Below are 26234 nucleotides of genomic sequence, written 5' to 3' on the forward strand. Positions count from 1 at the left end.
GGGCTGTGGCCTGAAAAACAAACAGCGTGTGGTGGGTCATTTGTAGAAACAAAGTGCAATGATGGGAGTGTAAATCAGTTCACCCTGGGACTGCTGGGCCTCCCTATCCAGTGTCCTCCCCTGGACCTGATCAGGCTTTGTAAACTTCATATCCATGAGGGGCAGAGGAGATAAGCAACGCCTGGCTGTCAATTTAGGCAGCCTTTCAGGACAGTGACAAGTACTTGAGAAAAGTTCTTCAATGGAGAAATCTTGCTTTAGGCACCTGTCTTCCAATCTTTCCATTTGTGTGAATGGACACCATTTAGGTGTTTTGGGACAGAGGTCATATCTGGAAGAAACATGTGAAGCAGTAGAACACTTCACAGCTTGGCAAACAGGAACTGAGAGAGATAAAGGAAGGACAAGGAGCAAGAAGAGGAGTAGGTGGACATAAAGGAAAAAGAGTTGAAGGAGGGAAAAATGAAGAAGAACATGAAGAAGACCACAACCAGAAGTAGAAGATAAAGAACAAGAACATCATTAAGTAGAAGAAGAACAACAACAACACAAGACCGAGAAACACAAAGAGAACGAGAATATAACAAGAGACAGATTGAATATATGAATTGTTCTCCTCTCTGAAGGAGCCCCTATTGATGGTATGAACTTTGTATTTATCACTTCTGTACATTACCAAACAGGATCTGTATAATTTTATTTTCCTTTCACCTTCCTGATATCAGTTGCCCCACAGTAGTTGGTAATCTCATGAAGACTTGTACTAAGTCATCACAATTGCAAATTTCTCAAGTGTTTCCTTTCTTCTTCATTGTAAAATTAACTATTTGGGGGTAAGGGTATGCCAGCAAGAAGCTATTTTGGTTGTTTGTCAGAGGAGTCCTCTTCATTTGTGTTAGGTAATGTTTACAAGAGCAAGAGGTGCTCATAGAATAATTGTGTTATTCTTCCCACTTCATGATTTCTCTCTTATAAACACTGTTTTGCATTATTGGGCTCCACGTTTCTTTTTCTCATCAGATGTTTTAAATATATTTGTCTAATTGCCTGAGACACTTGCTCCCATAAAGTTAAATTGAGTTTGGTTTGAAAAAACTCTGAATGCAAAGGAGAATCATGAGGAGGAAAGGAAGAATCAGCCAATTCAAAACATAAAAAATAAAAAATAAAAATGGTTCCTGAAGGCACAAGCTTCCTGTGGACATCCTCCGTCCATGCCCAGCACACCTCCAATTTATACCACCTCCCATTAGTGTCTTCATCTATGACTGGATTCTCCACTGCAAGGTCAAAGCATCCATCACATGATTTCCTGAACCCCGTGTGTGAACACTGCAGCTCCAACACAGGAGCCACTGATGACAAATCATGATGCAAACCCCAGCATGGTCTCCGTGGCAGGTTCCACCTGAACAGAGAGGTGCTGGGGTCCAGGGTGCTTTCTGTTGGAAGCTGGTGGGTTGGTTTAGACCCCGTGCACACTCTTTCCTCAGGGAAAGGCCCTAAGGATGCCTTCGGTGGAACATCATCTAGATTGGAAGGCCCTCAGGTCCAGAGCTCAAGCCTGACCTGCCAGAGGCTGTCAGTCCTGGGGGGTGTTCTGTTGTGTACTCCTTGAGTGTCACTCACCTTCTGACCTCTGCCCCGCCCTCTCCAGTGCTGAGGATCCCTGCTGATGGCAATGTGTTCTATGCTATCAATCCCCGCGTGGACTTTGATTTTGTCCTCAGGAGAAGATTCACCAGGAAGTGGGCCAAAAGCAAGACAAAGGAGGTAACACCCACCTTACTCGCTCTTTACCCCTGGTGCTCCTTCACATCCACCAAGGTGACAAAAAGCCTCAGCTCCTGGACATATGTTCTAGAATGCCCACAGAGCACCCTGACAGGTGGGGGTGGCTTACAGTTTCTGGGCTCTGCTGATGTTTCCGTCCCCCACAGTTCTTGGAGTCCACTTCTTCAGTGACTCCCACGATCCCACCAGCTGTGAGCAGCAGCTCTTCAGTGGCAGCCAGACCACTGCCCCAGGTCAGTGAAAGCAAGGACTCCGGTACCAATACTGTCACCAACGGCAGTTCCTTACTGCCTCATTACAACGAGCAGGCAGAAGACAGCAGCTTCCTACAGGTCCACCTGGAGGAGCAGACCAGGAGGGAATCACAGTGCATCCTGGTAAGCCTGCTGGCGGGGCTGTCTCCTGCGTGAGCATAGGTGGGGGTGGCCGTCGGTGTCTGGCCTTGCTGATATTCCATCCTCTACAGTTGTCAGAATCACCTTCTGAGGCCTCAGCCATGGTGTGTAACATCAGCCCAGCCTCCAGTCACACCTCTTCTCAAAAGGCTAGGCCCAAGCCCATGGCCACAAAACACATGAAGAAATCCAGGGCCATCGGATGCATAATGGGCAGATGCTCACGGCCCCGGTCCAAGAAACAGGTGAAAGACAGCTGCCTCATAAACATCAGGCTAGAGCAGCAGAGTGCAAAGGATGGCAAGACTGTCCTGGTAAGCCTGGCGGAAGAGGTGTCTCCTGGTGCTATCCCAGGGCAGGGAGCAAACACAAATCCCATACCATGGGCTACTCTTGCCCTCTTGAATTGGGAGTTTTTTCAATGGTCAGGAAAGAGAGATGGGAATAAAGAAGAGCGAGGTCACTGTTAAGGGCTTGACCTGAGTGGAGGGAGAGTGCGACCATTTCCATGCCCCTTTGTGAGGGAGTGTGTGTTGGATGGCAGTGTGCAGACTGGAAGTGCAGGGGCAGGTATTTCTGGGAGGTGAGAAGAGGACAGCATGCAGGATGCAGGATGCAGGATGCAGGCTGCACTGTGTGGGATGGAGAATGCTGGTGCACACGGAGGAGGACAGCAACATGAGATTCTTCCTACTCCTTGAAAAGGGCGCCGAGGGTCTCGCTGTAGAAGCGATATTCATGTGGGTGGAGCACACTCCATCTCCAGGGAGGCGCTGCACAGAGGCCCGTTCCCATGCCACCCTGCCTGAGTAAGGTGTCCTCCTCCATCCCAGGCAGTACTGAGCCTCCGGAGGCCAGGAGCTCTCACAGCTATCATTGGTCTTCTGCCTGAGTGTGTTCTGTCCCTGGCAATCACAACCAAACTCTCTTGGGTTTCTACCTGGGCCACCCCCAAATTCACCCTGCATTCTGCAACAGCCCTGGGAGAGAGGAGGTCACTGGTCCATTCCTTCCATCGTGGTGGCATGAGAGTGTTTCTCTACCCAGGGGCAGGCTGTGGCGTCCTTTGACCCTGAGTGAAATGTGGCTCCACAAAGGGCAATGGCAGGGCCAGGCAGACCATTGTAGGAGGATTGGTGTCAAAGCCCTGAGGAAGGCCCCAGGCAATTACCAGGAGGCCACCCTCAGGTAGTGGAGTAGTGAGTAATGATGGTGCCCCTGTATTTAGAGCTGAGCTCCCCCCTGAATGTCCCTGACACTGTCCTTGGGTAGCCACCCCAAGGCCCATTTCCTCAAGGCCTACCTCCCACGTTGATGCAGGTGACATGCAACGACAGGGCTCCTGCCGTCATTCGCAGGGCCCTGGAACATCACTTGTTGATGGAGGAGGAGCCAGGAGATTATGAGCTGGGACAAATCATCTCCCAACAGCACAGTAAGTGGGACAGTCAGATGGTGGGGAGCCATGTTGAGGAAGTGCACTCAGGTCAACTCGTAGCCCAAAAGAGTAGAATCTGACCCAGAAGAACACTCCAACAGGGACTGGTGGGCCTGGTGCACAGAGAAAACCACACTGGCACTGCTGCAAAGGTCTCTAGGTTCTCTGATCAGCCCAGGGACTAGTGCACCTCCCCACCAGGTGTCCAACCCTGGACAGCAACAGGCATTCAATGCTGACATCAGTGAGGAGCGAGGAAGAAAGCATTCCTGCAGGGGTCATGTGGCCCCAGGGCTCACTGAGAGGAGTGTTTGCAGAGGAAGATGGGAATACAGGGGCTAAGGATGCACTTGATGCATTTGTGGACTGAAGCAGTCTCCATGACCAGAAATCCACTCCCTGGGCACAGCATTGTCAGTATTCTAGCAACCAGGAACAGGACTAAATCTGAAAGAAGAACAGACTGGGAGACAGCCTCAGCAGTCTGACACTGCACAAATGACCAAGCCCTCTGTGCCCGAGTCCACTTGCCTAGATGGAATCAGTAGAGCCAGGTTATTTTCCCTCACTAAAATCAGATGAGGGCTTCCTAGGCACGTATGCCCCAAAGCTGACCTGTAATTAATGCCATTGTGTTTTCTTTTCTGTGAGCCAAAACCCCGCAGCAGCCATAATCCCAGTCTGTCCACACTGAAAACCGCATCCAAAACCAGCCTATGCAACATTCTCTCATATCTTAACCCACTAATTCTGGTAAGTGAGTAGAGTTCATGGAAGTAGGCGGCTAAAGCCTTGGTAGGCTCGGAAATTCGTAGCACAGGTACACCCATCCAAACTCAAATAGTTAACAGGCCCTTTTTAGAGGAGAATAGGAGACAAGTGTTCAGACCAGGGACTCGCTGGCCATCTGAAACCCACTGGGGGTTGTTGCATCCCTGGACCATAGCAAAATGTGGGAGTGAAGCTGTCCCTTTGCTGGTCTTTGGAATGATTGATCTCAGTAGGGCAGCATTTGGGATGTGGCCTCCCTTGTAGCATGCCTGGTCCACGTGGAGCTGGCTAGCAACAATGGCAGAACATGGCTAACACGAGGTGTGTCAGTTGGTCATACTTTCCTCCCTGTCAAATACTTGGGGAAAATAACTTAGCAGGGGACTCCTTTTTTGGCTCTGGCTTTCATAGCATTCCATTTGGTTCTGAACTGAGACTGTGCATTGTGGCAGAAGGTGTGGCACCTGCAAGCTATGGAGCACTTGCCAACCAGGTGACAGAATGGGATATAAGGAGACAGAGAGAGGGAAGGAGAGAAAGACGGGAAGAACAGGAGGACTACTACTAAGAGAATGAGGATTAAGAGGAGCCCCCAGGGCTGGGGGTAGAGTGCTTGCCTCCCAAGCACAAGGCCCTGGGTTCAATCTCTAGTACCAGAAAAAAAAAAAAAAAAGAGGAGCCCCAGCTAAACTATATGTGTGCTGAGTGCCTCTCCCTCTTCAGGTCTTCCTCCATCCATGCCCAACCTTCTTCCATTTCCTCCCGTGCTTAGTGTTGTCTTCATCTTGACTGAGTATTTCATGATCACATCAGAGCACTCATCATGGAGTGCTTCCCCCAGAATCCACCAGTAAACCTTGCTGAACTGGGGGTGAAACCTTGAGCACATGAGTCATCTGTGTAAGATTTCAGATGTAATCCCTAGGGGTATGCGTTGGCCCAGTCAAGAGGAACTGTGATCTTCTGGAGCCCAAAGTCCATGGAGGCAACAGGCATTAGTCCTGGTGAAGTCCTAGACCTAGTTTTTCCTCCGAGAGGACGGTTGAGGATGTGTCTGCTGGTATTGGAGCTGATCTGCACAGCTCTCAGGGCTGTGGCTCAGGCCTTTCCTGGCAGAGGCCATCAGATGTTGGGGTGTCCTGCTCTGCAAGTCTCCGAGTGCCACCTATCCAACCTGTACCCCTCTCTCCCCAGAAATGAAGATTCCAAAGAACGCCAACGTCTTTTATGGGATGAATCCCCATGTCAGGAGAGACTTTCTCCTGAGGAAGAGGACCTACCCTCAGGAGGAATATGATGACTGGATCCCTCCCCAACCTCCCTCTTATGAGGCAACTCAGGTGCGAAGTCACCGGTGGAACCTGTGGACAAGAATCTGCTCCTGTCTCTCTGGGCAATGCTAAAGCATTGCACCATGGATGAACAATGAGCTTGATTTCTAAAATGGTTACTCATCAATTCCATGTATAATTTCACCTTAAGTCCTTGTTATTAAAAATATGTTTGTGTATTCTGATCCACTTTCATGATTTGAATCTATTCATTTTACCAGTAATTGCAAGTGGAAACATTGAACCCTAGATGAAAGAATGTTTCATTTGATCAAAATGACATTTTGGTATTGGGAGTATGGCAGATTGTATTTTCTGACTCAATTTCCAATGGGAGAAATGAAATATTGGATATTATGACACTCACACGCATGAAGAACATGAATGCACACACTCAACAGACATACAAGTACACACGCTCAGAGAGAGGTCGAGTTAGTTATGGTGAAATGCTTTTAATAACCTGCATTCTCCAGCAATGGGAGGATACATATATGCTCAATACTTCGGAAATTATAGATTAAGGAAATAATTATATATATATGTACACATAATAAATACACACACACATATATATATACACCCATACCTCCCGTGTGTGTGTGTGGGCATGCATCACATCTGAAAAGAAAGGTTCAGTATGGATCAATAAAAGTAACAATTAGTGCTGCAGGAGCTGCATTAACTGAGAAGGAGTGTGGGGTAATAAGGTCTGCAGCCACACCTGTCCCCAAGGTAGTGACAAAGCCAAAACTAGTCTCTCTACTGCCACTTAGAGTCCAGTTATGAAATTGGAGTCTGTTCGCCTCAAATTTTCCATATAAAGAAAAAAGTATGAATGTAGCAAAAATAATTTTAGTTCATAAAACTAGAGGACAGGCAGCCCTTTGTCCCAGGACACGCACGTGGGAAACTGACACTGAGATGTTCACAGACGCCACCAGCCAGTGGGAGGAACACTTGGTTGACACCTGAAAACCCACAGGGCCGGCACAGCCCACTGCCCAAGTCACACAGCAGGAATGTCATGAGAGCTACTAACAGACAGGTGAAAGGCCGGCTCCCCCTCTGCTGTCTGAGCCCTCAAGAGAGCCCTTGCTGCCCAAGGTCTGCAGCCACCTCTCCACCCGGGTCCAGAGGAGCTGGTGCTCACGTGCCACACCCTCCATGGTCATTGCCCAGCCTCCAGTGCCCATGGCACACCAGGAAAGGAGTGGCCTCACCAACCAGGTGGGAGCCAGGGTTCTGGCTGCCCAAAGGCTGGAGGACGACAGTCAGGGGTCCACGGTGCACAGGTGGGCTCTTGTGTTCACGCTCCTTGCTGCTGTGACAGGACACCATTTCAAGATCCCCAAACTTGTGGTCATTGCAGATGCTTGTCAAGTACAAAACAGGTGATGTGTGTCCAGCCTTTAAAAGAAAACAAAAAAAAAAGTAAGAGGAAAATATGCACCATTATTAAGTATTAGTTTAAAATGTGTTTGTAAAAGTATATGTCAATGAAAGTTCTAGAAGGTGAGGCTCTGGCAGACCCAGGGCCTTCTCTGCAGTCATCCAACCCTAAGAAGAGGGAGCATCTCTCTCAGCAGGTTTTGTCTGTTCCAAAGGGCATCAACCCTGCAACCTTGGGGTGTGGCAGCACCCCAGCCGGGGAGGAAGGTGGGGGTGCCCCACAATCCCTCTGGATGTGGAGGGGCGTGTCTCCTCCACACCCACCCAGGGAGCACACCACCAGCCCCACCAACCTGAGGGACACCAGCTCAACCCCTCCAAGCAGTGGTGATTCCCGACCAGCCCCTCTATCGCGTTCAATGACCACTTGGGACACCCAGCCCATCAGAGGTGACACCAGACTCACACCCCCAACTACTGGAGGCCCAATCACCTCTAGCACATTGTGTGCTCACACCCAAGGGGTCACCTTCCTACACATGCCCTCTGGAGCCCACTGACACACAGGGGGTGAGAGGGAGACTGTCACGTCATAGAAAGCCACCATGCTGCAGGCTCCTACCATGTCCTTGTCATTGGTTGAGGTGTCACAGTGCACAGGATGGTTGGCCTGGACCTGCTTCAGTCTCTCAAGCAGGGTCTCCACCAAGGTCTCTCTATCCTTGAGCTCGATGACCTGGAAGGCCATCTTGCTCCTGATGCTGATGAGGATGGGGCTGGGCAGCAGACTGGTGTCCTCCATCTTCTCCATGCTCACTACCTGATGCAAAAGACAGCACGTGAAGGGGAGGTGCTGGAGAACGGAACTGAACAATTACGTTCTGTGCATGTTCCAATAAGTTAATCTAACATGGAATAATAGCAATAAGGACCTGGTGTAAAGGTTGAAAAGTGCACAAGGGAGCAGCAATCACAATCACCAAAAGGCAGAAGTAACCCAAGCTTCCATGGACAGATGAATGGATAAGGGAACTGTGGTTTAGGCTACCATGGAATATCATTCAGACTTCCAAAGGAAGGAAATTCTAACAGATAAGAGGTGGCTCAACATTAAGGACATTGTGCAGTGGAAGAAACAAGTCACAAAATGACAATGCTGTGGGATTCCACTTACAAATTGGTTACAAGGTAAATTTGATGCTATGCAGAATTCCAAAATCAATTTTTTGGTATGTAGGTCATCATGTCCATTTCTTGCTCCACTGATAATAATACTTGCAAAATGAAGACATCTACTGCAGAAGGGGGGGATGGAGGTGGGAAATCACATGAGGAAGAACACTGACTTTCTAAACCATCAGGCTCAGGACCTATGCTACGAGAAGCGAGACCCCAGAGGTCTTGACGTGTGACAGCTGTGGTACCCCTCAGCAGAGATGCCTGAGATGAAGGCGGAGCTGCTTGCATTCAGAAGCAAACTCAGGTTGCCCACACTCCCGTTTCCAAAGAGAGAATCACAGAGTTATCGGAGGGACCTGATCCCAACACAAGGAGACATTTTTAAATCTTTCACAAATTCCACGAGAGTATAAACGCCAATTTGCCACGTATTTTCTAAAGGTGAAGCTTTTTATAGTTTGCCTTTTCCTTTGTCTTTTTTTGGCAACAAAAGGGGACGAGCTTGAATTGCGAGGCATGTCCTTTTGAATAACAGCTTTATCAACAATGTGGGGTTAGGGTATGTTGTTGTTACCATTGCTTCCAGGCAACCTTCGGTTGCCATAGCAACAAGAGGAAAAAGGAAGGCTGAAGGGGTAATGGCGTAATTCAGGCCACGCTTCCCTCCTGGAGCCTGGCCATCAGATGGTCCAAGTTGCTCTGGTTGCAATATAGTTGGAGTGTGTCCCCCAAAAGTTCTTGTGTTGAAAGCTTGATGCCCAATGGGGCAGCATTAAACAGTGGTGGAACCTTAAGAGGTGAGGCCTAGTAGGGGATGGATGGGTCACTGGAAGAACAGCCCTCAGTAGGGATTATGGGACCTGGTTCGTTCCCACAACAGGGGTTGTTACAAAGAATGGTCCCTCCCCATTCTCTGGCTTCCTGTCTTCACACATGATGTTTCCATCTACTCATGCTCCTGCCATGGGGACACTGTCCACCACAACGCCCTCACTGGTGGTCACCCACCACCATGTTCTTGAGCCTCATTACTGGGAGTTAATTAAGCCTTTTCTTCCTTTTGTTTTTTGGTTAGTAAGTAAACCTGGCATCATGGATTTTGTTTTAGTGGACTCAACCACATGGGTTAAAAGATCAAAGAGTGCATCAAAGTGTGCACGGCAGTTCAAGCAGAGGGGAGAGGCAGGGTGTGTACCTCTCTGAGCGGAAGGACAACATTGTAATAGCCATCTACTCTGCTGGCAAAGCAGGTAGAGCTGTCAGATGAAAACACGCGTCCTGCAGTGTGGAACCGACTGAAGGGCGTCCAGAGAAGCAGTCCACACCGTGTGCAGCTTCTCCTTTCTTGGTAGCCTGAAAAAGATTCGGAACAGCTCCTTTTGTGCTTGGGTTTCAAGGTCCCTGGTGAGAGGTGGGAGAGGTCAAGATATGGAAAGGTCAACAGACACGAGATCGAAAAGAAAACACTTTTGAACTTGCTGGCACAATGTGATAGATTAGTATTGAAATTAAAAAAAAGTCATGCCCCTCCAGAGCCTGTGAGCCCCACAGTCCATCCAGACATTCAGTTGACCTTCCGAGCAAGTGCAAAGAGCAGAGCCTGCTGTCCCCACCAGCAAGAAAGTCAGAAACTCATGAACTCAAATAAGCATTCCCTCCTGGTTTGAATAACTGAGAAGTACTCCAAAAATGGCAGCAAAGGCCACGTGTGGAGAAGATAGATGATAAGCGGGGTGAGCATCGGTGAGACGTGGGGAAGATGGAGCCCTTGCACGCTGCTCGTGGAAGGCCAAATGACGCTCTCACGTTGGCAAACAGCCAGAAGCCCTCGAACGTTGAAAGTGGACCTAGTGTTTACCCAGACATTCCCTGCCAGGTGAATGCGCCCAACAGACTTGAGAACTGCCGTCCACTAACTGGCACACAAACACAGCAACAGATTCATAGTCGAAGGTGGAAACTACCCCATGTCCACCAGTTGATCAGTGGACACACCAAATATGCCACATCCCCTGAAGCAGGGTAGATAGTACTCAGCCATCAACAGAAAGTGTGCATGGACAGAGCTTGGAAATCTCAGGCTGAGTGAAAGAAGCCAGACACAAAGACCACGGGGTGCCAGGTTCATTCACATGAAATGTCCGCATAGGAGGCTGACACACAAAAATAAGGAGTGGCTGCTCATGAACGTGCGGCTTCTTTGGAGGGTAATAAAAGGTTCCGTGGCTGTGGTGATGATTGTGTGGTCCTGTGAATATTGTGAAACCTGAACTGCCCACTGAAAGGGTTAACTGTTCAGATGTGAATAACCAAAGAGGAGCCTGACTTTTCTCCAGAGGAGGACCAGGGAGCTAGGGGCAGCCAAGTACAGTGCACAAGTTCACACACTGAATCACACACTTTCCTACGTTCCTATATGAACATACGCCTGGTGTAGCTCCACATCTTGTACGACCACAAGAAGGGAAGCTGTACTCATTGGATGTAGGACAGTTCAAAGTACACATGACGGTCAAGTATATCTACAAAGAACAAAGAAAAAGAAGTTCACATACTGCAAGAATGGAAGGTGAGGTCCCTCAGGGGGACCACAAGGTCCCTGAGAGACAACAGTGCCCAACGCACTCACATTGAACCCTAAAAATGTTGCTGTCATAGCGTTGAGAGTAGAATGGTGGAAACCAGAGGCCAGAGAGGTTGGCTCAGAGGTTCTGAGCAGTGAGAGAACGAGCAGGAGGTCCGCGGTGCTGCCGCAGAGCAAGTGACTACAGGTGCCAATCCCACACAGAATGCTTCAGACTGCTAGATGAAAGGATTTAGGCACCAGGAAACAGAAACAATGATCACAGCCCCAAGAGTCTCTTTCACAAGGAAGAGATAAGACCCATCCATCTTCCATAAGAACTATCACATGTCAGAGGTGACCCAACGCCACATGGAGGTCAGTTTGGGAAAAAAGAAAAAAGGAAACCTATAAAGAGCATTTCTTTTTTTTTTTCTGCCTTTTGTGGCAACATGTGACCAGTTTGAACTACATGCGCACAGCTGGAAGGGACGGGAAGTCATTCTGAATATATGAAAACCCCAAACATGCTGCTGTTCAAGGACCACCACTGAGAAAGATGCACCCCCACCAGCAGTCAGAAGAAAGTGCATGTGTTAAGGAGGAAGAGATCTGCTGTTTTCAAAATGACTTTCTTTGTATTAGCACTGAACACTAGACCTCATGGCTCTGAATGAATTCACTGCAGGTTGAGTCGGCCTTATTCAAAATGCTTGGGACCAGAAGAGTTACAAATTTAAGAGTTTTTCAGATTTTACAACACCTATGTAAACTTTAGCAGTTGAGCATCCCTAATTCAAAAAATCTAAATAAAAACTGCTCCACAATTCGGTTACAAAACAAGAGTTTCACATGCTGAGGTACTGAACTGCCTCATGAGCAAAGGCATTATAGCTATGGTTTACTCATCTCCTTGGGTATTTTAAAGGAACGTCAATCGAAAAAAAAAAAATACAGGAATGTTAAAAAGATAAACAATTTTAAAGTAAAAGACTAAGGCTGTTTTAAAATTAAACATAGGATTAAATGATTTGGCTATTCCACTTCTGGGTAAAAATACTGGATAGAATCGAAAGCAGGTGTCAGAGAAATTAGTGTGCGCAGTTCACAACAGCATTATTCACAATAGCCAGAAGGTAAAAGCAAACTAAGCGTGCACGGGCAGACGAGTGGATAAACACAGTGGGGTATGTACATACGATGGATTATGATTGAACCCTGAAAAGGAAGGACATTCTGACACATGCTGTGACAGAGATGAACACTGATGACATTATATTAAGTGAAATAAGCCCAAGGCAAAACATTGAGTGTTGTCTACTTATGTGAGGGATCCAGCCGATTCCACAGAGACAGCAGAATGGCGGTTGTCAGGCAAGGTTGAACAGGGTGGTAGTGTCTAGTAGGTAGACTTTTAGTTTAATCAAGTCAGAAGAGTTCTGGAATGGGCAGTGAGGATGGTCATGTATCAGTGTGAACGTACTTAATGCCACTGAACTGCATGCCTGAAAATGGTGCGGTCTGTGTTATATGAATTGCACAGTAAATTAAAAAAAATCTGTTTAATGACTAGTAGTATTTGATCAGTCCTGATTCTGTAAGTATGTCAAAAATTGAATCCAGGACAGTACTCTGTGGTCTCTCATAGGATCTTTCTTAACGGTTTACCTTGACATCAGAGCTGTGGTTAGTGACCCACTTATGATCTGCAAACCTGAAATCAAAGTCCAGCTCAAACACCGTGTTTGAACTTCAGATGAAAAAGCTGAATTCCTTGGTGACATGGCCAGCAACTACCCTGACAGTCTCCGTGACTGGCGTCGCCGTGGGCCCAATTATACAAAATACTGACTTACTCTATTGATGACAAAGGTATGGAAATCAATTCGGCTGCCTTGAGAACATTTTCTACCATGTGATTTAAGATGAAAAGATGAGGACTTGGTGTAGCTCGGTGGTAGAGCCCTAGTCTAGCATGCATAAGGACCTGGGTTCAACCCCAGCACCACCAGAAAACAAAAAAAAAAGGTTTCTATACAAATACCATGCCATTTATGAAAGAAACTTGAGCATTCATGGGGTCTGCTATGCACACAGGCCCTTGAACCAATGCCCAGGGACACAGAGAAGACCTCACAACCAAACGGTGCTAAGCAAAGCACATGAAAAGGTCAAGCAGCTGAGGGACACCATGGGACTGAAGCTCTACCTCTTGGTGATCTGGCTTGGCTCCTGCACATCTGGTTCCAGACCTCATTATACAGCATTCTCTGCAGCATCACATCTACCAGCTGCTCCATGATCTTCAAGACCGCATCCGGGATCAGAAACATGGAAGAGTCACGCGTCTTATTCTGCGTGGTGATCCGCATGGTGTCCGCCACAAGACGTTGGATGTCCTTTCCAATTTCTGGATATCAACCCAAGGGATTACAAGTTGAACTGAAAGAGAAAAGATGCAAATTCACATCCCCCATAAAGTGGGAGCCAAACTTCAAGCATCAGTAAATAACAATCCAAAGTTCTATTTGTTTCTTTTAAGCTAAAATGCAAAAGTCTCAAAGCCTGTGCAGGGGAAGAGTACACAACTGCCTGACAGCTGCTGGTGAAAGCCAACTCATGGGCCAAGGGTTTTCTGAAAGATTGAAGTGTCATCTCCCAGGTTGCTGGCTACTGCATACTTTCAAGGACCATCATCTTGCAATCCAACAGCATACATCTTCAAGAATATTTCAACTCTCATGCAAAAGTTTCTGAATCACACAAAATCTACTTTCAAAAATAGCACTCACAAATCAAGGTAGAGAAAAAAGGAGTGTGCAAGAGGGTTATTCATTTCTCGTTCACAGAAGCGGGCTGAGCATTGAGTCTGTCACATGACTCTTATTATGCTTAGAAGACACTACAAGCAGATTCTAAGGAATGCTAAGGTAATACAGTACAGTCAGGCACAGCGTATGTGCACTTCCCAGCTACCTGCAAGCCTGAGGCAGGTGGCTGTCTTGATCCCAGGGTCTAAGGTCCAGCCTGGGCAACAAAGCAAGACTTTCACTTTAGAAAAAGAAAGCAGGTGCTAGGACATAGCTCAGTAGCAGAGCACTTGCCTAGCATGTGTGAAGCCCTGGGTTTCATTCCCAGCACTGCCAGAAAGACAGCCAGGTCCTGTGGCACACGCCTTCAGTGCCAGTGACCCAGGAGGCTGGAGGATCCCTCCATGCTAGGGAGGTAACTTGGCTAGTCCTTGTCTCAGAAAGCAAGGTTGGGGTTGGGGGTGGGGCTCAACAGTTAATAGCTCTGGCTTCAATCCTCAGTAATACTGCTACTAATAAAGATAATGTAAAATAGTGCAGGTCATACCTTTTTAAACAAACATGCTAGTCCCAGATTTTTCTTTGGGGTGTACCAGGGATTAAAGTCAGGGGCACTTGGCTATGGAGCCTCATCCCCAGCCCAATTTTGTATTTTATTTAGAGACAGGTCTCACTGAGTTGCTTAGTGCCTCGCCTTTGCTGAGGCTGCCTTTCAACTTGCTATCCTTCTGTCTCAGTCTCCTGGGACGCTGGAATTACAGGCGTGCGCCACAATACCCATCCGAGAATTACTGTGGATACGGTGAAAGGCAGTAGGCTAATGCAGAAGAAAATGGGAGAAGATAAAGTCATATCTGTTAGCCGATTCATCATACAGATAATAAGTGGAAAAACATGATCAAATATTAGCAATAATTTTTTCCAAATATCATCATCCTAACACAATTAGGTTTACTGACAATCCTTAGTGTCCAAAATTAAATCATTTCCTTTTCACATCAGAGAATGAATGTCATATTGTAACATTTCCTTCCACTTATTTAGCGATAGCATTTTCGATGCCTTTAGAATTGTAAACAGCCTCATTTCTCTGTCAGGCCTGGGACTACTCTTTTCCAGCTATGCCAGCTCTTCTGCCCACACTGGTTTCATCTACACTGCCTACTTGAGTTCATTAAGTGACTTCTCTCTGAAAAGCCCTGCACTTAAGCAGCACAAATAGGAAAAACTAACCTACAAGCAAATAAGCAACACCAACTTGGCGGAACCCAGCCCAGAAACAGACATGGCGTACATTAAAGGGGACAAGGAAGGCATGGTGGACGTGACCAATCCGAACCGGGGTTTGAAGGACAAACAGGAGTTTCTAAAGAGGCTAAGGACAGAAGGAAAAGCAGGGTATTCATTTGGAAAAGCATTTCAGAAAGAAGGATGGCCCAGGTTAGGCCGGGGCCCATTCCAAGCAAGGTCAGGAGAGGACTGGGCACACAGGGCGGGGTGCTGAGGCATCAGAACCGAGGCTGGTGAGACTGAAAGAGAAAACAGCATGTGCAGGAGGCTGGCCACAGCACACATTCAGCAGGAGGCCTCCCACTGGCTGCACTTGGAGAATAAATGAAGAAAACCACACATACGTGTGCGTCTCCCGTGCCACCCAGCACGGGCTCTTGAAATGGCTTCTGAAAGTGCTGTCAGTGGCATGGCTTTTGAAACCTTGAACACACAACTGACACGTGTGGCCTTGCTTTTCCTGTGGGAATGCCAGTACTGAGGACAGTGCCCACTGCTGTTGCGATGTCATAAATTATTTCTGCATTTGAAGTGGACCCAGGTAAAGCGTTCTGCATATACGACAGTCATGATGTTCAAGGACGGGTGTTTTAAAAGATGTCCTTCTGCATTAAGAAGCACAAGTACATGCTACTCCTTTAGAAATATTCACCCATTAGATATGATACTGTATCTTCAACATGATCTATGGTAGTAAACGGTCTTGACTAGCTATTTAAATAAGTTACACAGATATGCTCCTGTAGGTAGCAGAAAAACAAAAAACAAACAAACAAAAAAAAGCAAGCTCCTTCGTTGTAGCATGTATACTTCAACTTAATTATCTGCACAAATCATTTGGAAACTAATCCAGTATCACCTGCTGTCATCTCAACCACCCACTGAAATCTTTTGCTGTGGGATTTAACCTGTAATGGCTTCTCTAGGGAGCCATGCCAATCAACCTCTGGGCCAACTTTATCTAGAAGGACCAAATCACTGCAGATGCCGGCACTGGCCTCACATGACTTCCTTGAGCAGGAGAAGGGGTAGAAGCAGAGGTGGTTGATGCTGATGTACAGCCAGCCTTGGCGGGGCACCCGGCCCTTACAGCAGCAGCAAGAGCAGTAGGTGACCACCTTCTCTGCCTCAAGGAGGACGAACCTGGCCTCCAACGTCACCACTGCTTCTCAGAACTTCTTGGGCTCCCCTTCCTGCTCAGCAAGCCTGCTGCTGCTCTCGTAAGCAATCAGACCCTTACACAGAAGAGACAGGGCCTTCATCCAGGGAGCTGGGCAAAGGGAAGGAAGAGAGCACAAGGGACAGGAAGCAGGAAGGACAGATGCACCCAGGCACTTGAGAAATCTCTGTTGCTTCAACGACAACCACCCCTATCCAGTACCCTGAAACAGCCACAGCCAGAGGGGAAAAAAAACGTCAGAAATCAATTAACCATCACAAGGTTGCAAAACCCAAAGAAAAGTCTCTCAGTCACTTACTGACCACAAAGCTGTGGCTGACTTCTAAGGTTTTGAGAATTTTAATTCACAATTATTTCCCAGATCCTCCCTACACTCATGCTACAGTTTGGATCTTCAATGCCTCCCCAAGGTCCATGTGTTAAAGGCCTGATTCCCAGCTAGTGTATCAGGAGGTGATGGAACTGCACAAGGTGGGGTCTGGCGGGAGGTCCTTGGATGACTGGGGGCGTGACCTTGAAGCCCACACTGGGACCCCAGCCCCTTCCTCTCTGCTCCCTGGTTCGCCATGTGTTGAACAATTTTCCTCTGCCATAAGCGGCTGCCGTGATGTGCTGTCCCATCATAGGCTCACAAGCAAGGGGGCCAACCAGTCACAGACTGGAGCCTCCAGAACTGGGAGCCAAACCAACCTTCCCTAAGTCAGTCTCTCAGGTATTTGTGACAGCAATGAAAAGCAAACCAACACAAGAGATGTGAAACCCAGTGACTGGCTCTGGTGTGGGAACTCACATCAGCCACGAAGAACTACTCAACTAGGACACGAGAGTCTCTTTAAAACATGAATGAATGTCTTCATTAGGTTCAAAAAGGTCCGTATAAAGCCAACTGCAGGATCTGGAGAAGACTAATGCCGTGCACCACCGGCCACTCTGTACTTGTTGGAGGTGGAAGGGAGGACCCTGGCCAAGCTTCCAGAGGCCGGAAGTACCCCTAATCCATGGGGAGTGCGGGAAACAGCAGAGGGCACAATCTGATACCACAACTCTTTTGCCAACCACTACCAAGAAGGGACCTTTGTGATCTGCGGTGGTGACAGAAGAGTCTAGAATGAAAAGCTGTGGTCCATTTCTCAAGGGTGACAGTCTGTCGTTACCTGTCCTTTTCTTTTTCTTAACATTTTCATTTGTGTTTTATACGACGCTCTTATGAGAGCCTATGTTTCTTAAGATGAGGCTGTTTTCTCGGGGGTGTTACCAAATCCTCACTGTATAAGTCCTTTTAGAAATGAAACCTGGGCACTACATTAAAATAATCTAATCATAATTACTATAAAATAAACCTCAGTGCTGGTGAAGTTTACTGTTTTCTTCATTATTTATCAGGCTCTAGAGCCAACTGGCATGGCTGAGAACAGGATTCAGTGGCTCCAAGCAGACGTGATGGTGGCCATAGGGCCTCCCAACTGTCATGGCTGCATGTCTGCTCCCAGGAAGAGCTGAAGCAGAGGGATTTTTAAGTTTTATGGAGCAGCCAAGGGCCCAGGAAAGGTCCAACTCTCACACACTGTGGATCTGGCCCAAGGAGTGGGGAGAACAAATGCCACCATGTGCCTCGCTCCCCAGCACTGCCTCCTCAGGTTTCCTTTCTTCCTTCCTTTCTTTTTTCAGGACATACTAGCTTTGAAGTGTCACAGATCAAAACTGTCACCCCCAAACATGCCACTTCAGCATAAGGATAACTTTTAGCCAAAGATAACTGAGAAACAAAAAAGACGGGGTACCAGAAAGACTGTCTGCCCTGCCCCATCTGCCTCGAGTCTGGAGGGACTCTCCATCTGCACAGGTGTGTCCCCCTCTGTCCTGGGAAGACACCTTTGACCTCCTGATCTTGGCAGCAAGAGGGGCTCACACAGCCTCACAGAGACAGCCCTCCCCTGACATTAGTTTCCCCCATGTTTACCTCCCCGACCCTGCACCACCCCAGAAGATGGACCCCTTTGCCTGTCACTTCAGTCCTCAGTCAACTGGTTGCTTTCCCTTAAGGTGCTGTGCAAGGTCGATTCTAACCACCCTACCAGTTACAAGGCTGAGTTTCTGCCACATGTATACACTCTGCATGCATTCAAATCAACTCTTTCTCTCTTGCTCACCTGCTGTATAGTGATGTCATTTTCAGGGCCTCAACCACAGAACCTAGGGACAGGACATGTTTCCTTGTCCTACAGAAGGGATTCAGGAAGCAGCATAGCAGAAATCAATTTTCTTCCTCCCAAGCAAGGGAAATACCTCGAGAAAAGAACCACTACAGTTCTCGTTAGGCCAAGAGAGGCAGGTCAAGTGTTGCTGATGCTCAGTCCCATCTGACACAGGACATCGAGGCACAGTCCATCGGCAAGGATGAGAGGTGTCCCAAGAGCTGTGTGTGTCTTTTACCATAGCCCAGGTCAGCCACAGGTCAGAGGTCATGCCCTGGCTGCCAAGCACTGGATGGCCTCAGTCACCCCTGCTCTACACTCATCCTGCTCACATCCCCCAGTCCCCAAACAGAAAAGAGTGCTTCTCTTTCTTCCTCTAAAACCAAAAATTCACTTTGCCACCCTTTACTAAAAGCTGGAACTCTTCAGGTTTGTTTTCAAAAAAAAAAAACCAAAATCCATGGTCTGGGAGATTCACAATGTTTCTATCAGTGCATTCTACTTATACACAGTAGTGGGGTTCACTCTGACATCATCATACAGGCATGGAATAGAATGAGCTCCATTTCCCTCCCCTGGGTTTCCTACTGTAGTGGGCTCTCTACTACACATTTGGTCTTTAATTGGTGCTTTATAGGTATGCATCACAGGTAGAATTCACTGTCCTATATTCATGTATGTATACAGCACTATTTTGACAATTTCTTTCCACCCTGGGGATCCTTTGAATAGAGGAGATGAACTGAGGGGAAGGAAGGAGGAACAGGAAGAGGGAGGAAAGATGGATTACTTTGGGGAGATTTTATCCCAAGGGAAGAAAACTGTACTGCAGGCTTATGTGTTCAAGTGTGTAAGGAGAGTTCACTGTAGAACGAGGAAACATGTCCCTGCCCAACAGGATCTTAAAGCACCAATCACCATCATGTCCTTGCAACCACACCAGTTATGTAACAATGTAGCTGGCAGGACGTATGGACACATACCTCCCAAGATTCCTCTCCTGCCTCCTCAGACCTTAACTGGCTGTAACTCCATTTAATTAACATCTGCAGAACAAACATCCACTATTAGTGGGACCAGAGCACTAGGTCCAACATGGTGACAAATGTTACAGCTAAAGAAAAAATGAGTCAGGAATAACTAATTTGAGGAAGACAATAACATGTTGCTCTGCAAAAACAGAAATCCTAACATTACGGTATCCCACGAGAAAAAAAAAGGATGATTATATCTGTAAAAGATTCCAGGAATTAGGCCTGAGGATGATGCACCACCCCCTTTTTGTCCTAAATTTCAGGTGTATCTTTATGTGCCGCAAAGACTGACAGGTGACAAATTGAACTAATTTGGCTTTGCACATTAATCCAAAAAGGTTAATCAGACTGGTGAAGACCGTGGGTACGTGGCAAAGTTCAAAATGTCATGAAGAGTTACCCGAGATGGGAAGAAAGGTCGAGATTAAAGGGCCTACCTTCACCTTCCCCTTGACAAAGCTGGCCATGTCGTCTTTATAATCAATCACAGAGTATGGAGGAGATTCTGTCCCAGCCAGTTCCAGTGCTGGTTGATTTCCTCTAATGTGGCACCTGGATCACAATAGAAAGAGAGAGAGTGAAAAACAAGAGTCATCATTTTGCCAGCATTAAGTGCCTGTGTTAATGTTCTGCAAACGTCCCGTGCCAGGGTTCTCACACCCGAGCCACCGTTTGTCCCTGAATGCTGGCACTCTCCACTGGTGCCATGGTCTCTCCCAACACTGCACTTGGACTTACAAACTTCAGTCCCATGGTCACTTAGGCCAGCTCACCAAGCAGGAAAGCCTTGGAACTGTCCTGTGACCACCTTGCACACCTTGACCATGTGCAGAGCACCTACCACTCAAGTGTCAGAAGCATTTGCAATGGTACAGCTGTTCCAGCATGGAACACAGCCCAAGTGGCAGATGATTCTCAACAGTGTCATTTAGTGTCTCCCGTGAGAAGAGAGGCAAGAATGGAGGAAGGAGGGACTGTATAGAGGGAAAAGAGGGGTGGGAGGGGTGGGGAGGATGTAAAAAATAAAAGAATGAATCAAACATCATTACCCTATGTAAATGTATGATTACGCAAATGGTTTGCTGTTACTGCATGTACAAACAGAAACAACATGTATCCCATTTGTTTACAATTAAAATAAATTAAAATTTTAAAAACAAACCTGTGTTTAATACCTAATCCACCAAGTATCACAGCTTAGCCTGAGCTCCTGTCAGCATGTTCAGAACACACCCATTACCCTGCAGTTGGGCAAAACCATCCAATACAAAGCCTATGTATTATAAAGTGTTGAAGAGCTCACGTAATTTATTGCATACTACGCCAAAGTGAAAAGTCCAAGGATTGTAAGCCTATGCTTCCACATGACCGAGAAGTCCAAAAATCTTAAAGTCTGACCACGCAAAGTCAGGGGGCCATCTGGACACGTCACTTTCCTTTGCCTTACAAATCTTCAACAAGGGGCCTCGGTCACCTTCTTTGCATGCTGCCCCACTATCTACCCACCATGCTTTACTGGGCACTGACAACATGCCCAATGCTGTCCTGGGCACAGGAGGGACAGCAGCCAGAGAGACACTGGAACTTTTATTTCCATGAGGGAGGCAGGAAAAAAGTGTGACCTGAATGCCACCAGGGAGTCAGCACAACGCATGTCTGAGCTCTAGCCTGAAGGAATGGGCATGCTCCTCTGTCTACAACCCCAAGCCACTCAGTCGATGCTCACAACTTCTCTCTCTGCCTAAAGCAAGGCACCTTTACAAGCCTGGAGAGACTTTGGTCCATGTGAAATTAAAATAGTAATAACAACCTGTCTCCCTTCCAACCTGTTATCCACAGATCTTTTGCCAAATAACACAGTTCACTCATGAAATAGTTTAATTCTCTCTTCCACCTAGTTTAAAAGAAAAAAAGTACTCCTAGAGGCCCCCCTCTACTTCCCTGTCCTGTCACACAAAGGCCTGGAAAAAACAGGGATCAACCTCACAGGCGGCTCTTCCCATTCCTATTCTTGAGCTGGTTCCACCCAGGGCCTTTCCTACCCTTTTTCTTTCTACTTTATTGGACACACACATTCCCAGGCAGAGATCCTTTCTCAATGCTCAGCACACAATGAAGTATGAGGGCGAGTCCATGACATGCAAGATGCCCAAGTAATGCCTGCACAAGTACAAGTATCTCAGTCAACAGCACAATCCCCACACCAGAACATACCCATGCCTCCCATCCTCACTCCCCACGAGAGAACCCTGAAAAGAACAATTCACTACTCAGGACCTTCTGAGGGCAGGACAATGGTAGAAAACAAGCCACTGGCAAACCTGACCTGTGACGGTAAAAGGAAAACTTCCTCAGCACCCGGCAGCCCAGTGATGCAGTCTCTTGGCACAGACATGAAACATGGGGCGGAGACTGCCCAAGTCGGACATAGCCCTTGCACTTTGCCCCCGGCTATTACCACACATGCACACACCGGGAAAACCCTGTTAATCAGACACCAAGACCATAAAGGAAACGGCCACTTCATACCCAACACGTGAGTGCCCTGAACACACCCCTCAGAAGCCTGGCTCACTCACGCTCACAGCTCAGTGTGCTTCTGATCACTAAGAAAGAGACAGACATGTAGAGGAGAGCCAGAGCTCCTGAAAGCAGGTGAGGTTCCCCAGGCATTACCTGCAGGCTCACCAACAAGCAGATTCCGCATGCTCAGACCTCAGGGTCTGGAACATTCCAACGGGAACAAGACTCACCAGTGGCTATGGCCCAGTGAATGTCACATCCATCCAGGAACTCTCCACATGCTATGGGAGAGTACACCTGTGAGCCGGGAACTTGAAACAGAACTCGAAAGGGAGCGTCCTCCGTGTTGGAATCCAGCACTGCCTCCAGAGCACCCACCGGGCCACCAGCAATGCAAAAGAGAAGCAAACACACCTGTGAGCTCAGGGACGGGCAGACCCGCAGCCAGTGTGCAGCTGCCACGCCCACATGCGGAGGCAGCATGGTCACTGGTGAGAGCCCAGGCACTGCTCCGACACCCTGCACAGTCAGAGCTCCATGGGGCCCAGAGCTCCAGCTCCTCACACCCATTTCCCCAGCATCTGCTGTTGGAGTCAGACTGCCCGATTGGAACCCCAGCTCCACCACTTTCAAGTTATGTGGCCTTAGGAAAGTTACCTGATTTCTCTGTGCCCTGGTCTCTTTGGAAGATAAAGCAACCACGATATGCCTCCAAGGGTAATTATGGAAATTAAGTCAACAAACATTCAAAGTACTTAAGACTACTGCCAGGCCCTTCAAGCACAGGTAAGTGTTGCCTGTTAGGATCCTCATCATATCCACATCTCACATGGAAGAATAATCCCTTCCCACTCCAGAAAGGTACCCTGAGAAATATGACAACACATCCAAGACCCCGCAGGACAGAAGGCACAGGTAGCAGGTGAAGGACTGGCATTCTGCTGTGATGAATGGCGTCCTGAATCAATGGCAGGGGAACAAACCCACTCCCTCCTCCCTGGAGGAGCTGAAGCCCTCCACCTTCCTTTGCCCACGCTCCTTCACTACTAGGCCCCGAGAGGGCCCTGAGTGGCCTGAGGAGTTTATTTTGGTTTAAGACCCCAATGTTTAAGGAAGTTGAATCATTAAGCAGTACGTCACTAACCTGCCACCCCATCACCCCAGAGTGTGCAGCATGTTTCACACCAGCAGGGACGTGTGCCGACACAACAGCGCACCCCACAATTCAGAAAGTTAACGCTGGGACATTCCTACCCTCTGCTCCTCAGATCCCGCCAGTTTCCAAGTGCCTCACAAACCCGTCCTAAGGGGAACAAACACATTGCCACTCAGAAATGCATGGGATGTATCCACTTGTTCCTCCCGCCTTGGCAGTAGGCCACACTCTGTCACTGGATGGCCCTCATGATTGCAGGTTGGCTGGGGCCTGCAGCTCTCTGCAGCTGCCTCACATCAGAGAGGACTAGGGCACATCCCCAGGAAAAGATCCAAATTCAAAACTGCATGTACGGGGCATGGGGCTGGGGCTCAGTGGCACAGCACCTGCCTGGCATGTGGGAGGCCCTGGGTTCCATCCTCAACACCCTATAAAAGAGAACAAATAAAATAAAGGTCTATTAACATCCAAAAAAATTATTTAAAAAAAATGCTTGTACGGTTTCTACTGAACACAGGTTGCTTTTGCACCACTGTAGAATGAAAGACTCTAATCCAGCCCACAGGAGTTGAGAACTACCTGTCTTGTGACTCTACCACATTGGACCTGTTCAGAATCACCCACTGCCTTGAGCCGTCACATCGCTCAACACACCTTTGACTCCCTTGAGCTTCACGGTTTCAAAGATCACTGGCCAGTTCTTCAGCAGCAAATCCCAGTTTTGGCTTGCCTGATGCTGATTAGATTCAGGTTAAAATATCTGGTCAGCCTCACAGAAGGAATGCTATGCATCACATCCTCACAGGTGGACACAATTTCAACTTGTTCCACTCCTGGTGATGGTCACTTGGTCTCTTCAGTTAGTGGCTGCTTGGGCTCTGCACCATGAACTTACTCCTTTCTCCCTTGTAACTCACAAGCCTCCTACAGACAAATAATGAAGTTATGTGAATTTCCCATTCCTCAAACTTTCAATTTATTCACTTTTATCAGTATGGTCTCATCTTTCCTGCTTTTATTCAATGAGTCAGAATTCATTACTATTATTTACTCGGATGCTCTAATTGTCTCAGGTTTGGCAGGTAGGAGTCCCTTCAAGCTGGTTTCTGTGTCATTTGGACATGAACTCACGGTTTTTCATAGTCTCTGCCACAATAAAATATTCCAACATCGTCATGTACTTTCCCTGCTCCAGCCCTGAAATGGGACATTTTTCCCAGGAATTCCATTTCCTTTCATGAGAATTGCTACACAAAAACCATCTGTCATTCCAGTAGCTTGGGAGGTTGAAGCAGGAGGATTGTGAGTTCAACCACAGCCTCCGTAACTTAGCGAGGCCCCATGCAACTTACCACAACAATGGCTCAAAATAAAAAATAAATAAATAAAAAGGGCTGGGGATGTGGATCAGTGGTTATGTGGCCCTAGGTTCCATTCCTGCTATAAAATAAAAATAAAAAGCTGGTATCTAGAAGCTCATTGCTATCAGAGTCTGTGTGTATACATATGACTCATGTATTTGCACACAGGCATACACATCTCTAATGCAATGACATAGTCTGTGTGTATGTACACATAGTCTACATACAGAAAAACTGAGTTCACACCGATGCCTCCTGCGACCCACTCCCCGTGTTCATTCTTACTTCTTTCCCTGTTCACAGCTCTCTTCTCCAACAAAGAAGCCCAGCCTCCACCACCCTTGATAGATTTACTTGCACATCAAGTAAATTGGGTTGCTGCCAACCTCCACACCCAAGAGACACCCTCCTCACCCTGTGCAACCTCTTCCTAGGTGACCGGCACCTACACCTCCCTCACCTGCCCTATGGGATGACTTTCCCCAGCAGAAGGAAGGACATGTGTGTTTTTACAGCAATGAGTCTTTGGCTAGTCCCCTGACCCTTTAAGGGTTTGTTATTTGGTGTCAGATGACAGAACGGGGAACAGGAAGGCTGTCCTCTCTGCTGGATGGAGAGCTAACACTCACTACAGAAACCACAGGCAGCTTAGGGGAGCTCAGTGGAAGAAAACAGCAGGCTGGGGTAAAGGCACTTAAGGCTGTGTTTTCAAAGGACAGGTGAAATGCCATGTTTCTCTAGCAAAGATAAAAAATCCTGGTGGAGACACCGAGGAAGACTAGAAAGGAGCCCATCCCAGGAGGCGCTTCTCAGACTTCTCTGACAGAACCCATGCAGACTATGTAACAGCAGCCTGGGGGACTCTAGGTGACATGGAAAGAAGAGAACAGGGAGGGTGTGCAGCACCTGGACAGCCACAGAGGGGTACCGAGTTTTGATGCAGAATGGGGATTTCTCTCACGTGCTTCTAGAAAGGTCAGGAGGTCTGTGTCAACCCGGACCCTTCAACTGGTGGGCAGGTGGGCAGGGCAGCAATCAAAAAGCCACAAGGGGACTTCCAGCTTCGGTTCCAGCATGCAAAGAGCTTGGGAAGCACCCCTTCCATAAATACCAACCGAGGCCAAGCAGACTGCAAATCAAGAGGCTTTTCTTGGACTCATCGGAAAACCGAGGTCACGGGTCAAAACATAACCCCCAAAGCTAAAGCAGCACAGGTAATCTGAGGGACCCAGCTGGGACTTGCTCCCCCAGTGCTGAGGTCATGAACTGGAAGACACTTGAGTCCTGAGTCTGACAATGTGCGGGGGCCTGACTGAAAGACAATAAGAAAGCCCTGGTGCTGCGATCTTAAGGGACCCCAAGGCAGCACGGGTGTTCTCACCAGAACCCCACCAGTTCCCACTGAAAGACCCCAGGGACACCTGCCCAGCTCTCTGGACAAGGGAAGAATAAAGCCATGCAGCATCCTCAGGGCCTCACCCCAGCTGGGGAAAGGCCTTCTCTGCCTCCTATGTCCCCTCTGGCTTTCCTGTCCCCACAGAGGTGGGAGGAAGTGGCTAGAAAACACTTGGGAAGGTCACAGGCCAGGGTCACACGTCCACTGATGACTGAGATTGATGGATGATTCTAGGACCCTCCCCCTAGCCAACAGCAAAAGCTCCAGGATAAATGAGAGCACATGACAGCTCAAAGAGCAGGGAGACTGGGAAGTTCTCAACCCAGGGACAGAGGGGAGACCCAACCAGGGACATGGAGGAATGTGAGGCCTCTGGTACCTTCAGCTACAGTAAACTGCAAAGACCCAAGTCCCAGCAGAGTAGCA

At 47.9% G+C, this 26234-nt stretch overlaps 2 protein-coding genes and 1 long non-coding RNA gene across 11 annotated transcripts in view; 2 read left to right on the forward strand and 1 right to left on the reverse strand.

Moving 5' to 3' along the window:
• LOC306644332 (uncharacterized protein) overlaps window positions 1-5828 on the forward strand; it is a 112988-nt gene extending 107160 nt beyond the window's left edge. Inside the window, exons 6-10 of one of the 6 annotated variants that reach the window (XM_079111200.1) lie at window positions 1658-1773; window positions 1941-2171; window positions 2261-2503; window positions 3510-3624; window positions 5593-5816. In XM_079111200.1, coding sequence (XP_078967326.1) covers window positions 1658-1773; window positions 1941-2171; window positions 2261-2503; window positions 3510-3624; window positions 5593-5801 — 914 coding nt within the window. In that variant the 3' untranslated portion in view covers window positions 5802-5816. Of the gene's footprint in view, window positions 1-1657; window positions 1774-1940; window positions 2172-2260; window positions 2504-3509; window positions 3625-5592 lie in introns of all 6 variants that reach the window. The other 5 variants (XM_079111201.1, XM_079111199.1, XM_079111198.1 and 2 more) reach the window with 5 other exon arrangements.
• The window catches only part of LOC306644347, a 125354-nt gene that overhangs the window by 21941 nt on the left and 77179 nt on the right, over window positions 1-26234 (forward strand). The gene's annotated exons all lie outside the window — the stretch shown is intronic.
• Window positions 6165-26234, reverse strand: part of LOC306644340 (TBC1 domain family member 8-like) — a 29877-nt gene continuing 9807 nt past the window's right edge. Inside the window, exons 2-4 of the mRNA XM_079111224.1 lie at window positions 19810-19924; window positions 7744-7941; window positions 6165-7139 (exon numbers count right to left, since the gene is read on the reverse strand). Coding sequence (XP_078967350.1) covers window positions 6879-7139; window positions 7744-7941; window positions 19810-19839 — 489 coding nt within the window. The 5' untranslated portion in view covers window positions 19840-19924 and the 3' untranslated portion in view covers window positions 6165-6878. The remainder of the gene's footprint in view (window positions 7140-7743; window positions 7942-19809; window positions 19925-26234) is intronic.

Source organism: Sciurus vulgaris, assembly GCF_902686455.1.
Source record: "Sciurus vulgaris genome assembly, chromosome: 14".
NCBI lineage: Eukaryota > Metazoa > Chordata > Mammalia > Rodentia > Sciuridae > Sciurus > Sciurus vulgaris.